Source organism: Sceloporus undulatus, chromosome 4, assembly GCF_019175285.1.
Source record: "Sceloporus undulatus isolate JIND9_A2432 ecotype Alabama chromosome 4, SceUnd_v1.1, whole genome shotgun sequence".
Lineage (NCBI taxonomy): Eukaryota > Metazoa > Chordata > Lepidosauria > Squamata > Phrynosomatidae > Sceloporus > Sceloporus undulatus.
Genome location: NC_056525.1, coordinates 71120718 through 71132735, shown reverse-complemented (window position 1 = coordinate 71132735; position 12018 = coordinate 71120718). Strand labels below are relative to the sequence as shown.

The following is a 12018-nucleotide window of genomic DNA, read 5'->3' as shown; positions in this document are numbered from 1 at the left end:
CCATGGTGCCAATTTGATGAGCATTTTGGTGCCATATCAAGTTACATCTGCTTAGCCACAAGTTTAGGAATGGGCAGTGATTACAACTGGTTGTCTAGTGTGTATTTCGGTGTATCATACTATGCAGGTATAGCAGTTTGGGACCACTTTAACTGGTACAGCTGCCTCCTAAGGAGCCCTGGGATCTGCAGTTTGGTGAGATACTGATAATCCTTTGCTAGAGAGTCTAGTTCAATTTCCACTGAATTATAATACTAGAGAGAGTCAGCATTGTGTAGTGATTTGAATATTGGGCTAGGACAGTGGAAGACCAGAGTTCAAAACCCTGCTCAGTCATGGAAGCCTACTGGGTTATCATGGGCAGATCTCTCTCATCCTCTCTCTTTCATCCTCAAAGAAAGGCAAGGGGAAACAGACTTTGAACAAATTATGCCAAGAAGCCCCTGTGATTTGTTTGCCTTATGGTCACCATAAGTCAGAAATGACATGAAGGCCCATGACAACATAAAATAAATAATAATAAAAACAAAAGCTTTATTTTTTTACCCCACCTCTCTGTTGGAGACACTCGTATGAGAGCTTCCTGGAAGAAGTGTAAGGACTTCAACAACAAATCCAAGGATTCCATAGCATACAGTCAGGGCAATGTGGAATCAAAACATTGTAAAAATAGTGTGGATACACCCCTAGGAGATTATAACACAGGATTATAAAACAGGAGAATAACGGAATGCTCCCATCATTATAGTGCAATTGCCCGAAGATTTTCACACGACATCACACTCATCCAGTACTTCTCTCATTAATACCTGGAATCATCCAGTAACTAGTCATTAATGGGGAAACCCCAGAAATGGTTTGCCAATAGCACTTCATTTGCACTATTGTGAAGGTATGAAAGCTAATAATGGTGCATTCATGCTATTAGGGAGTGCAATCGGGGAGCTTTTCCCAGATTGCACTTCGGTACAGGCAATTCACTGTCATTGCAAGGATCATTTTCAGAGTAGATTTCTGACTTTTATTCAGGTACAGGGCACTATTTTATTTGAATGAGAGATGTGTGTGTGTGTGTGTGTGTGTGTGTGTGTGTGTGTGTATCGTATTCTTAAATATAGAAATTTTATTTTTTTGTGTTTGGGATGGAACCGCATTTCCAGACATGCACAGTAGCGCGATAAGGACGCATGCATGAAACTTCCAATCACAGTATACTAACAGTACAGTAACACGATCAAGTTTTGTATGTAGAATGCCACTGCGTTTTTATTTTGTTGTTATAGCATGATTGCACAACTGTGCAGAACTATAGATTGCAATAGCACTATGCTTCCATTATCTTCCAATAGAGCAATTGTTGTGGAATTGGCCCTAGTGTGATAATCTTAAAAAGAGTGTGGATACACCCCTAATCTCTACTATTAGATTTTATGAATTATGTTGTTTTATTATTGTCCACCTTTTAAAAAATATGGTTGCTACCCACTTTGGGATTTCTTTTGTAAAGGTGGTCTATAAAACAACCAAACACATTATTTTTGTATTCCGCCCCCCTTGCAGTTTCTTGAAGCAAAATGAAAGATGCCTGGTACCTCTGGGTCTCCACTACACTCTGGGTCTGTCCTCTGGTATGGGGGCATCCTTGCAGCATTGATGAACAGGTGAGCAAAGAATGCATCTGTGTGAAGTGTAACTTGAACCTTATACATGGGAGGGAATTTGGTCCTGGGAGATTCTGACAAACTAATTTGATTCAATATTGGCTCTATATTCACCAAGTATACCCACACACAACAGTTAACAATATTTTGAGACGACTTTTACTTTTATGGCCCCACACTGTGAAATTTTGGGAATTCTAGCTGATGAGGAATGTAGCATTCATAACTGAATGCTAATCAGTGCTAATCTCCATGCTGCTTTCCTCTATTTTAAAAGGCAGATTGAAGGTTGGAAAGTAAGGGCAGCATATTTCAAATGGAGGACATGTGTACAACAAGGTGAAGAACTGTGGCCCTTCAGATGCTGTTGGATTCTGACTCATGCGCTCCCAAACCATCATATTGAATGATCAGGGTATATAAGAGCTGGAGTCCAGCCACGCTTAGCTCTAGGCAGTTGAATACAACTTTTTCTAGCATAGGTATACCTAAATTAATGGAATAGATATATTCCTAAGCATGATGTCTTTGGCATCAGGGCAGATGTAATGTAGAAAAAATAGGAAAGCAAAGTGAAATTCTACATACTTTTTTTTCAAAACTAAAACTATGCACATGTGAAATGAAATGACCATATAAATGGTCATATAAGCATTGCATATGTAAACAAAAACATTCTGAACCTTTTAGACAGCCCTTGAAGGCTCTTTTCAACCTGTATCCAGGGATAATGTTTTCTTTCACCAGCCTCCATTTTCCCTATAATATCCAATTTGGTGACCAAACTTACACATCTATAAGTTTTTGAACATGATGCATGTAGCTCCTGAGGCACACTTGTCTGTCCTAGCCCCTTTCCCTCTGTTTACTGTTCCTTGCATGTTCAGTAAGGGATTTTGGAAGCAGCTGCTCTTTGCCTTGCCTGGTGCTCAAAACATCCCAGTTAATCTCAAGGAGGAAAAGAAAAACTAAAGTTGTTGCAAATACCAGCTTCACCAGCAGAGGCTTCATTAACTGAGGTGCTGCTATACTGCTTTATGGATTATAGATATGTATGACTCTAATATCTGTGCTGGAAATGTCTTGGTACAGCAGTGAAGCATTCTGTTCAAGTTTATCACTCCCACCCTCCGTCCGCATAAGCTGTGGCATCCCTAGGGTTGGCATCACGCTAGTTACCCATCATGTGGTAACTCATGTTGTCAACCCCCCCCCCCCACATTGACCTTTTCCCACACCACACCATACAGAATCCTTTGTAATGCTTTATGTATTAATGTTACTCATAAATCATACTTCCTGTATATCACTGAATATGATGGCAATAGTTGTGACATAAACAACTAGCAAAATTAAAATTATACCTTTAAATTACAATATGATACACACAGCCTAAATGTATTTGCATATTCATTGTTTCATGTGGTGAAAGTGAACATTTGGTAAGATGTGATGTTTTTAAAGATCATTTAAAAATTATTTTAAAAATTAAATTAATAAAAATAATTTACATTAAAAAAACAACAACTGGGGCCTTTTCTTTTTCTTTCCAGTGAGCCTCACCTCACTCACCCCATCTCTTCAGCATTTTAAACAGACATAGGTGAACACCTCCACCCATTTCTGCCAAAAGGCAGATGTTTGGGGACCAGTGTTGTCAATCCCCCCTTAGGCAGTTACCTGGTGTGGCCCACACCTCCCACACCCCATAATGATGCCCCTGCCACTCACAAAATATGGCTGATTTTGCAAAGTGTTAACGTGGAAAAGCAGCTTTAGATGTATGACATCTGTTTTCTTTGCCAGCAATTCCAGTACAGTACTTGTTTTTTTTTTAAACCAACCCTGTAATTTTAGGTTGACTGAAGCTACAAAATGTATCATGCTGTCACACAGTGCCCAGTGATTTGGCTAGGTAATAATAAAGTCCCATAAGAAAAATGAAAAATGGATTCATTTAACAATGCTTAAATTTCTGGATGCTTCATAAGTGCAATTGGTTTTCTAGGGCTGGGCTGCCTGCAGTGGAAAGAGCCTTCTCCATGTTCCAAACTCCCTGCCCAGGAACATCACCAGCCTGGATCTGTCTTTCAATTCCTTAATGATGCCTCGACACGGAACCTTTCTGAGAAGCTTCCCAACTCTGCACTCCTTAAACCTCACTGGCAATGCCATTCCTACACTCTATTCTTCCCTCTTTTTTAACCTTGGTACTCTCTACCTGCTGGATTTAAGCAACTGCAGTATTTCTCATGTGCACCCAAAGAGCTTCTTTGGTTTAAATACCCTTCACACACTCCTGCTGAAAAACAATAAGCTTCAGTCTCTGGAGCTCTCCATCTTTCCTGGTCCTGGAGCCCTTGCCTATCTGGACCTAAGAAACAACAAGCTGTTGTATACAGATGAACTTGCTATGCTTTTTATACAAAGAATCCACCATGTCAACCTTCAGGGGAATCCCTGGATGGACAATTCCTCCATCATTCCTTTCCAGGAAGGGCAAAGACAAGGTAGGACAAGGCAGGAATAGGAAACGGGCTTGCAGTGCTGAATAGGAAATGAGTGTGCAAAAACATGAAATTCTCTTTAATAAACATAAAAACCAGAGTTTGAACAAATTAGTAGTGTAGATGAACATAATTGCTTCATGGATGGTTTTGTTGGAGATGGACATAAATAGGGGTAAGAATCATTTGGTTCTCCAGTGGTCTTTTCATTCTACACAGTTATAGCACTATGATTTCACTTGAATTGCTCTGGATGCATCTTATGGAATCATGTTGTAGTTCAGAGAGGCACTAGAGCTCCCTAATGAGAATTCTAAATGCCCTCATATAAACTGCAAATCCCAGGATTCCATAAGATAAAGTTATGGCATTTGAAGTGGAATCACAGTGCTATAATTGTGAAGTGTGAAAGGGCTCCAGCTGTAAGTCCCAGAATTGTTAACCATTCACTCTGCTGACTAGGGGTGCTGGCAGTTATAGACCATCATCTCTCTCTGGCTTTTCTTTGCGAACGAAGATTCAGGAAGGACTCATCTCGCATTTTCTACAAGCGCGTTGATGACTAAAAAGGCCAATCCGAGATAAACAAGTCTAGTTGCAGAAAGCACAGCAGAAAGTCTCCTTAGGTGATGTTTCCAGGTTGTGGTTCTTTCTGTGCTGTCATTTTTCTTCGAGACTCGTTCGGCGTGAGTTTTCAAAAAAGGCTGCAGCATTGTAGATAGTATGTCTGCATGCCTCCCGATGCGAGGCCAGGGCGGGCCATTGTTGGTGATCAATTTGGCTGATCCTGAGATGTTGTTTCAGGGAGTCCTTGTATCTCTTCTTTGGAGCACCCCTCTTACACTGACCCGTGGCAAGTTCACCATAGAATACTATTTTTGGGAGGCGATGGTCCTTCATCCTAGAAACGTGACCTGCCCAGTGCAGTTGCGTTCTCAGTAGCATAGCCTCAATGCTGGTGATCCCTGCTTGCTCAAGGACAGCAACATTTGTCACATAGTCAGTCCAGTATATATTTAGAATTGTGCGAAAACAGCACTGATGAAAGCATTCGAGGAGTCGTAGGTGTTGGCGATAGGTGACCCATGTTTCAGACCCATAAAGGAGAATAGACAGTACAATGGCTCTATACACACTGATTTTTGTGCTTTGCCTCAGACCATCATCTAGTGGAGTGCATAATCCCCACCCAGACCTAGACAGACCAATTGGCATTATTTTATTTTTTATTTATGAAAGCACTGTGATCTTCTGAACAGTGGCATTGCGGATATTGGTGTCACCCAGTATGTGTCTCACAGGAAAACTGCTTTGCCCTCCCATCTGGCTGTCCAGTCTGCTGCTGGGGGTGGGGGGGGGAGGCTGTGGCCTCCAGATTGCCTATTCAGGATCCAGTACAGCTGCTCCAAGATCAGCCATACCAGACCCTGAATGCACCAAAGTGAATCAGCACACATAATTTATTTTGTGTCTTCTAGCTAAACAGACCTTCTATGAACTACACCCAGAACTCCAGATGCAAGAGATAACAACACTGGATTATCAGGAGCTGGACCACAGGGGAAGACTTCGGATCCCTCGTGCTGTTGACTCACCAGTCAGTCCAGCACTTGAGAATGACAGTAAGTTAACCAAGATGAAGTTCTTACATCCTGCAGATGAATTATAGAACTTTCATGTTCCCATCTGGCATTGTCATTCTTCCTCTGTTCGGTGTTTCTCTAGCAGTACTTCTTATGACGATGAAATTTAGAGTTCCCCTCACCAAAAACTACTTTTTGAATGGCTAATTCTTGTCACAGTAACTGCTGATTCAGACAGGACTAGGAAGATTTGGCAACAAAGATTCCTCACTGTGATATGACAATGCAGGTCACTCTAAATCCTGGTAAAAGAAATGCTTCTTAATGAGATCTGTCTTACTGTGCTTCCTGTTTACTAGCACATTTGTTTTTTGGAGTGATGAATGGAGACAGGAAAGACTTCCTGGTGCCACTGCTATTGTGTGGAACAGACTTTTCCAGATGGAATAATTCGTTGATTCTAGTTACAATATCGTCACAGCTGTTGTACACTTTCTTGCAACAGTGCTGATACCAAGGCAAGCCAGAGGCTTTGTAGTGCATGCAATATAATTCTGGAACCAGGAAGTGCATGAGGTTTGAGTAGATGACCACATGATACTTGCTCCTGTTTCCATTTAGGGCTGGCCTTACCATTAAACATAGTGTGTGACCAGCATCAGTTGGTAGATACTGAAAGTCAGCAGTGACTGTCCCCTCAATCTTTATTCCTGTGTCCCCAAACCACTTTCCCTCTCTTGCAAGACATAATTATATGTTCCTGTCCTGCACACCTCAGACTAGCCTGCTGCTCTCAGAGTTGTTGGAAGACATTATCCTCTTTCCCTAGCTGATGTGAGAATCAATTGCTTCTGCATGTGGGAGGTACCATCTTGTCCTTTAACTCAGGCATCAAAATGTCTGATCCCACTCCCACTGGGTGTTGCAATAAAAGACTACACGCTGTGCATGTATATGTGCATGTGCAGTTCCCTTTTTGAATAGAAGCACTCCCCACTCCTAGATGTTGAAAATCTGCCCAGACTGAACAAACAAAAGTAATCACATAGTTGCCTCTGTCCACTTGAAAACCAGGCACGAAAACTGGTGAGGAGACTGAACAAGGAAGTTAATGAATAAACAATGGACTCAGTGCTAGGCTTTCATTCGTCACTGTGGATCACTGCTCTATTCTCATCCCCACCAGGTTCTGCAAAATACTCTTTCTGCTACCAAGAATTAAAAGAAATAACTTGCAAAAACCTGCTCTGGACATGTTCTCCATATTCTTGACACAAACATCTTTCAGACCATCATCTTTCCTAAGGAAGAATATCTGTGTAGAAGCTTTATGGTACTGAAGTGATCCACAAACTTAAATAATACACAAACAGACAAAAATAAACACCCGCACACCCTAAAACTTCCAGAGTGCCCTAATCCATGAACAAACCAATTAGAATTGTACTTTGTTTTGTTCTAGATTTACTGTGTTGAATCCAGAGATTATGCTTCACAAACCTTCTCCCAATGACTTGGTACTACGTTTTACACCACTGTTGTTTTATGCCAAGATTAGATAACCTTGTAAAATAGAAGGAGGGATTGGGTAGGATAGAATAGAATCAGGCCCAGATATAGGCCAAGATTCTGTAAATGAAGGGGTTGCTGTACTTAATGTTGACATTACTAACTTCAAATGCCTGTGATTTGATTCCTTATCTTTCCTCCCATTTCGCTCTGAGAACAATCACTACAGCTCAGAGTTAAACTACAAGCTATGTTAAACATGTAGCATGCAACTCAGAGTTTTGTTCTTATTTCAAATAAATGCACATGGGCCTTAGTCAGAATGTGTGGGTAGGAGAAGCAACCTGTGGTTAGTGGAAACCTAAGACTTATACCCAATGCCTTCTTTTTTCCATCTTAAATTCTCCTTTTCTCCTTTGTTTGTTGTTAATTGCTCTTGAGTTGACCCCACCTCATGATGATCCTGTGGAGGAGACATTTCCAAGACCCCCATCCTCCACTGATCTGCTTAGTTTCTGCAAATCCATGATTGAATCTATCCATCTGGCATGTCATATTCTTTTCTTTCTACTTCCCACTATCTTTCCTAGCATTATTGTCTTTTCTAATTCTCATGATGTAGCTAAAATATGACATCCTCAATTTGATCATCGGCTTGCAAGAAGATTTCAGACTTCTGTTCTGTTCAAGGACCATTTGTTTATTCTTTTGGCAGTCCATGGTATCCTCAGCACTCTTCTTCAGCACCACATCTCAAATAAGTTGATGTCTTCCTTTCTACTTTCTTCACTGTCCAACCTTGCATTTAAAAAAAATTAAAAGAAGTTCATAAGATGCCAGTAAAGGGTTCCTCGCTCCACCCTGTTTCTCCCCAACACGGGTGAGGACAAAGTTAGGAGAGGGGAATGGTGTGTGGGCAGTTTAAAATCCCTTGTCCATGTGTGCAGATCCCTCTGGGTTAAACCTTCATGTGCTGACTTTGGAGATAGCTCATGATACAATTAAGATTTAAAGGGATTATTGGCAGAACAACTATAATGTGTGGGTCAATTTTCATTGCTCAACCCACAATATTTTGCCAGGGAGAGTTGTCCATCGCTCTAGTGATATGTATTGTTGCATCTCAGTTTTCCTTGCAGAGGAAGTCAGCAGCCACAAGGTGGGAGACTGTGTTTGTTTTCTTCACAGAGAGCCATGCTATGTAATCTAATGCACGTTTACGTGGAATAAAAATCCTACTTAATTCAGTGGAATTACTCCCCAATCACTGTTTGTATAAATCTATAATGTTAAGATCTTTCATCTGTGAAAGCACTGGCACAATAACAGTTCTTGATGAATCCACCAGTCTTCCTTTTCTTTCTTTTGCAGCATCTACTAGCACGCCTCCCCTTGAGAAGCCTGGGAAGAGCTGGCCATACTTTGCTGGTTTTGTGCTTCTGGCTGTTGGCATCTCCATCCTGATTGCAGTGGTTGCCAAATGCAAATTGCTCCACAGGAACCGAGCCAGTTACCAGCATCAACGACTTCCAGATTCCCGCTCTGTTGGAAGCAGCCATGTTGAGGAAGCTGACATGGAGGTGGCTTATGGGAGGAACGATCCAGTTGCAGGTGCAGCTGGCTGTCATCCTGACGATGATGATGGTTTCATTGAGGACAACTACATTGAGCCCAACAGAGACCTGCAAGAAGAGGAAGAGGAAGAAGAAGTGGAAGAGGAAGCACTGGAACCACATTTCAAACTTTGAGGATCTATTTGGAATCAAGGTCCAGTTTTTCTCATATCCTCCTGTATGTGTTTGGAGTACCTTTCCATTTTATTTTATACATGCTTCCATCCAGTAATTTCATTATAACATCTCCTCCCATTTTTCTGACTTGAGGACAGTCTGTGGTCTCCCACCCTTGATCACAAGAGTCATCTGATCAGCCAATGGCTTTCTCAGGGATATCTCCATTCTCAGAACTAAAGTACCCTCCTAGTACCTTTTACTCATGTAATTTGAGATTATCCATGTGCTAACTCCCATGTATGTATGCATAAAGAGCTGCAGGATTAGTCTGTTGACAGAATGATGGGATTTTAATAGTGAACTCAACCCATTCACAAAATTCAGGTTTTAATCTATAAAAAGACTAACTAGTTGTTTTTCTCTTAAAAATAAAAATAACAGCTCCAGAAAACATATGATCAGGTAAATATGCAAAATACTTATAGGGGGTAGTTAACTAGTAGTCCTGAAGCACAAGACGGAGAGTGGAGATAATGATTACTAGACAGTCAGCATTCAGTTCAGAGGCTGATCCTGTATGGTTTGATGTAGAACTTTTTGAAACTTTCTTTTAAAAAAAATAACAACTCTCAAAACGCAATAGGTTCCATGCTGGCTAGTGGCTGGGAGATCACAATAACTGCAGACCAAAATGTTAATTTTTTTCAAGCTGTAGTCTGACTAAGAAAAGTCTGTACCTATTTGGACACAATGTCAGCTAGAGATTTCAATGATCATCCTTATCCTTTCCATGTTTCTACAGGGCATCTGTCTTCATTCGGTGTCAAAGTTCCTCAGTTTTCTATGGTTAAAATACCTTTAGAGATGGAAAGAGAAAAGAGTGATGGAGTGGAGATTGTGAGACAGAATGCTACAAGATGCTGGAAATATATCATGCCAATCATTTGGAGGGAAATGTTGTTCTAAGAATTTGAGAGTGTTGTTGGGATGGTCTCTCAGTGTACCCATGTCTTGTCTGTGGTCCTAGCTGTTGAGAACTGTCTGTCACATGTTGGACACTGCAGCATAGAATGCAAAGTGCCCTGGTTGCAGCTTCCAAAACCGTAGAAGCTAAATGATGAATTTGATGTAGGGAGCCCAACATACAGCCTCCCACCTGCTGCAACCACCAGAATCATTCATGACAGACACACTTCTCTGACTGATGTGGAAACATGTTTGATTGCCTTGGAACCTGATCATACTACAGAAGGATGAGTACCAAAGGCTAGCTTCTGTTTTAATAATTTTTCATTAAAAAGACAGCATCCCTAACTCTGAATTCATTGGGTATTCTTGGCTGCACAGTGCACATGGGAGTTCTACACTGCACGTCTTTCCTCTGTGTATGAAATATTTATGCCTTTAAGTAATCTTTTCAATCTGTGTTTGATAGAATCTACTGTACGTTTATTTTACCTATTTCACTGTAGTAAGGAATCTACAGCAAGTTTGTAAATAGTGCTGAAGTAACCCTTCTTCATACTATCTTCTCTGTAATTTTCTGGTTGTAGTTATGTTTGACTATCTGTTGGTGAGTTTCATTGTTCAGTCAAGTGCTTGGTTCTAAAAGTAACCATGTGTTTGACACATTGCACCATGGGGCCTTTCCAGATGGCTGAGAGTGTGCATGCATTTCCCCTAAGCTATGCTTCCGTTGTGGTGATACAGCTTTTTGCCATCACTGAAACCCACATTTTATTTCTGTGCAAAATTATATAAAAGTCTATCCCTTTTACTACTGTATTTCTGGAGGTGAAGGATTGATAGCCATGCTTCACTCTCTTATAGTGGAATTATACACATTTACTGACAAGCAAGCACCATTGTGTGGTTCGTTGGAACTTACTTCCTGGTACATCTATTTAAGATTATATCTTCAGTTCTGATAATGTGAGCCTGTAGACTTCGGAAAGTGAAGGTAAAATATCACCTTGTCAATTTCAAAATTTGACAGTGCTCCTTGTAAGAGAGTAAATGAGACACACACACTATTTCCCCAGTGCTGAAGAACAAGATTGCCGTTTCCCCGCTATGAAACAGAGCAATTTGAAGGAAAGACAGGGCAAAGCAAATAACGGCCCCAAATCAGGTGTATAAGCCTCCAAGCCTTACCTAAATGCAAAACAAACAGGATCATCTCATTAACCCCTTAGCTTATTGATCTGATGAATAAAGCCTAGTGTTCTCTGAGTAAACTGAATGGGATTTGAGATCAAAAAATGGCAATCTAAATTGCTCAGAGTGCAATTAGCATTACTGGACTAGGGCAAGAGAGATGCTGTTATTTAAATTATACGAAGCTACCTCTAGGCTGATATACAAGGGAGAACTGAATAAATGAATTGGACTGGTCTCCACCCTAATCGTATGTAGTGGTTTGGTGGTTCTATGAATAAATACACTCCTATCTATGTTTTTAAGCCAGTGTCATCATTGTAGTACTCATGTCCTCTTTCATTTAAAACTCAAAATAAAATAAAAATCGGGTGTTGCTTGCAAAGCTGTACTCACTATTTGTCTTCAAATGCAAAAGCAGATAACAACCATTGTGTTACCACTTATCTAGAACAAAATTTCATTGTACAAACAACTGTTTAGCACTGAAAACACAATAGACCTGGGGAAACTGACAGATGATAATCTTTTGCTCAACACAAGACCTCCAACCACTCCCTCCCCACTCCAAAGAGAAATGAAGGTGTTATTGGGGGAAAGAATCGGGATGGTACGTCTACATCATTGCACTCCATCGTGTCTACTCCTCATTTTTTCTTCCTTTCCATCTGGTTCTGTTGTTCATAGTTTCTACCAATTCTACCAGTTGAGTAATATTACTCAAGTCCCATCTCAAGAGTGGAACAAAGGAAATACCTCCCAGGTGGGGGTTATATACCTTTGCAGGGTTGGATTTCTAGAAGTTTCAAGATGACATGAGTCCTCCCCTCCTTCTCCTCCTCCTCCCACATCCGGACAGCGAGAGAAA

The 12018-nt window shown here is 40.8% G+C and overlaps 1 protein-coding gene across 4 annotated transcripts in view; it reads left to right on the top strand.

Moving 5' to 3' along the window:
* C4H1orf210 (chromosome 4 C1orf210 homolog) overlaps positions 1 to 11455 on the top strand; it is a 15777-nt gene extending 4322 nt beyond the window's left edge. For 2 of the 4 annotated variants that reach the window (XM_042465750.1, XM_042465753.1), the window contains 4 exons: positions 1561 to 1661; positions 3670 to 4171; positions 5647 to 5790; positions 8632 to 11455. In XM_042465750.1, coding sequence (XP_042321684.1) covers positions 1575 to 1661; positions 3670 to 4171; positions 5647 to 5790; positions 8632 to 9008 — 1110 coding nt within the window. In that variant the 5' untranslated portion in view covers positions 1561 to 1574 and the 3' untranslated portion in view covers positions 9009 to 11455. The remainder of the gene's footprint in view (positions 1 to 1560; positions 1662 to 3669; positions 4172 to 5646; positions 5791 to 8631) is intronic. The other 2 variants (XM_042465752.1, XM_042465751.1) reach the window with 2 other exon arrangements.
* Positions 11456 to 12018: the final 563 nt, after the last annotated feature.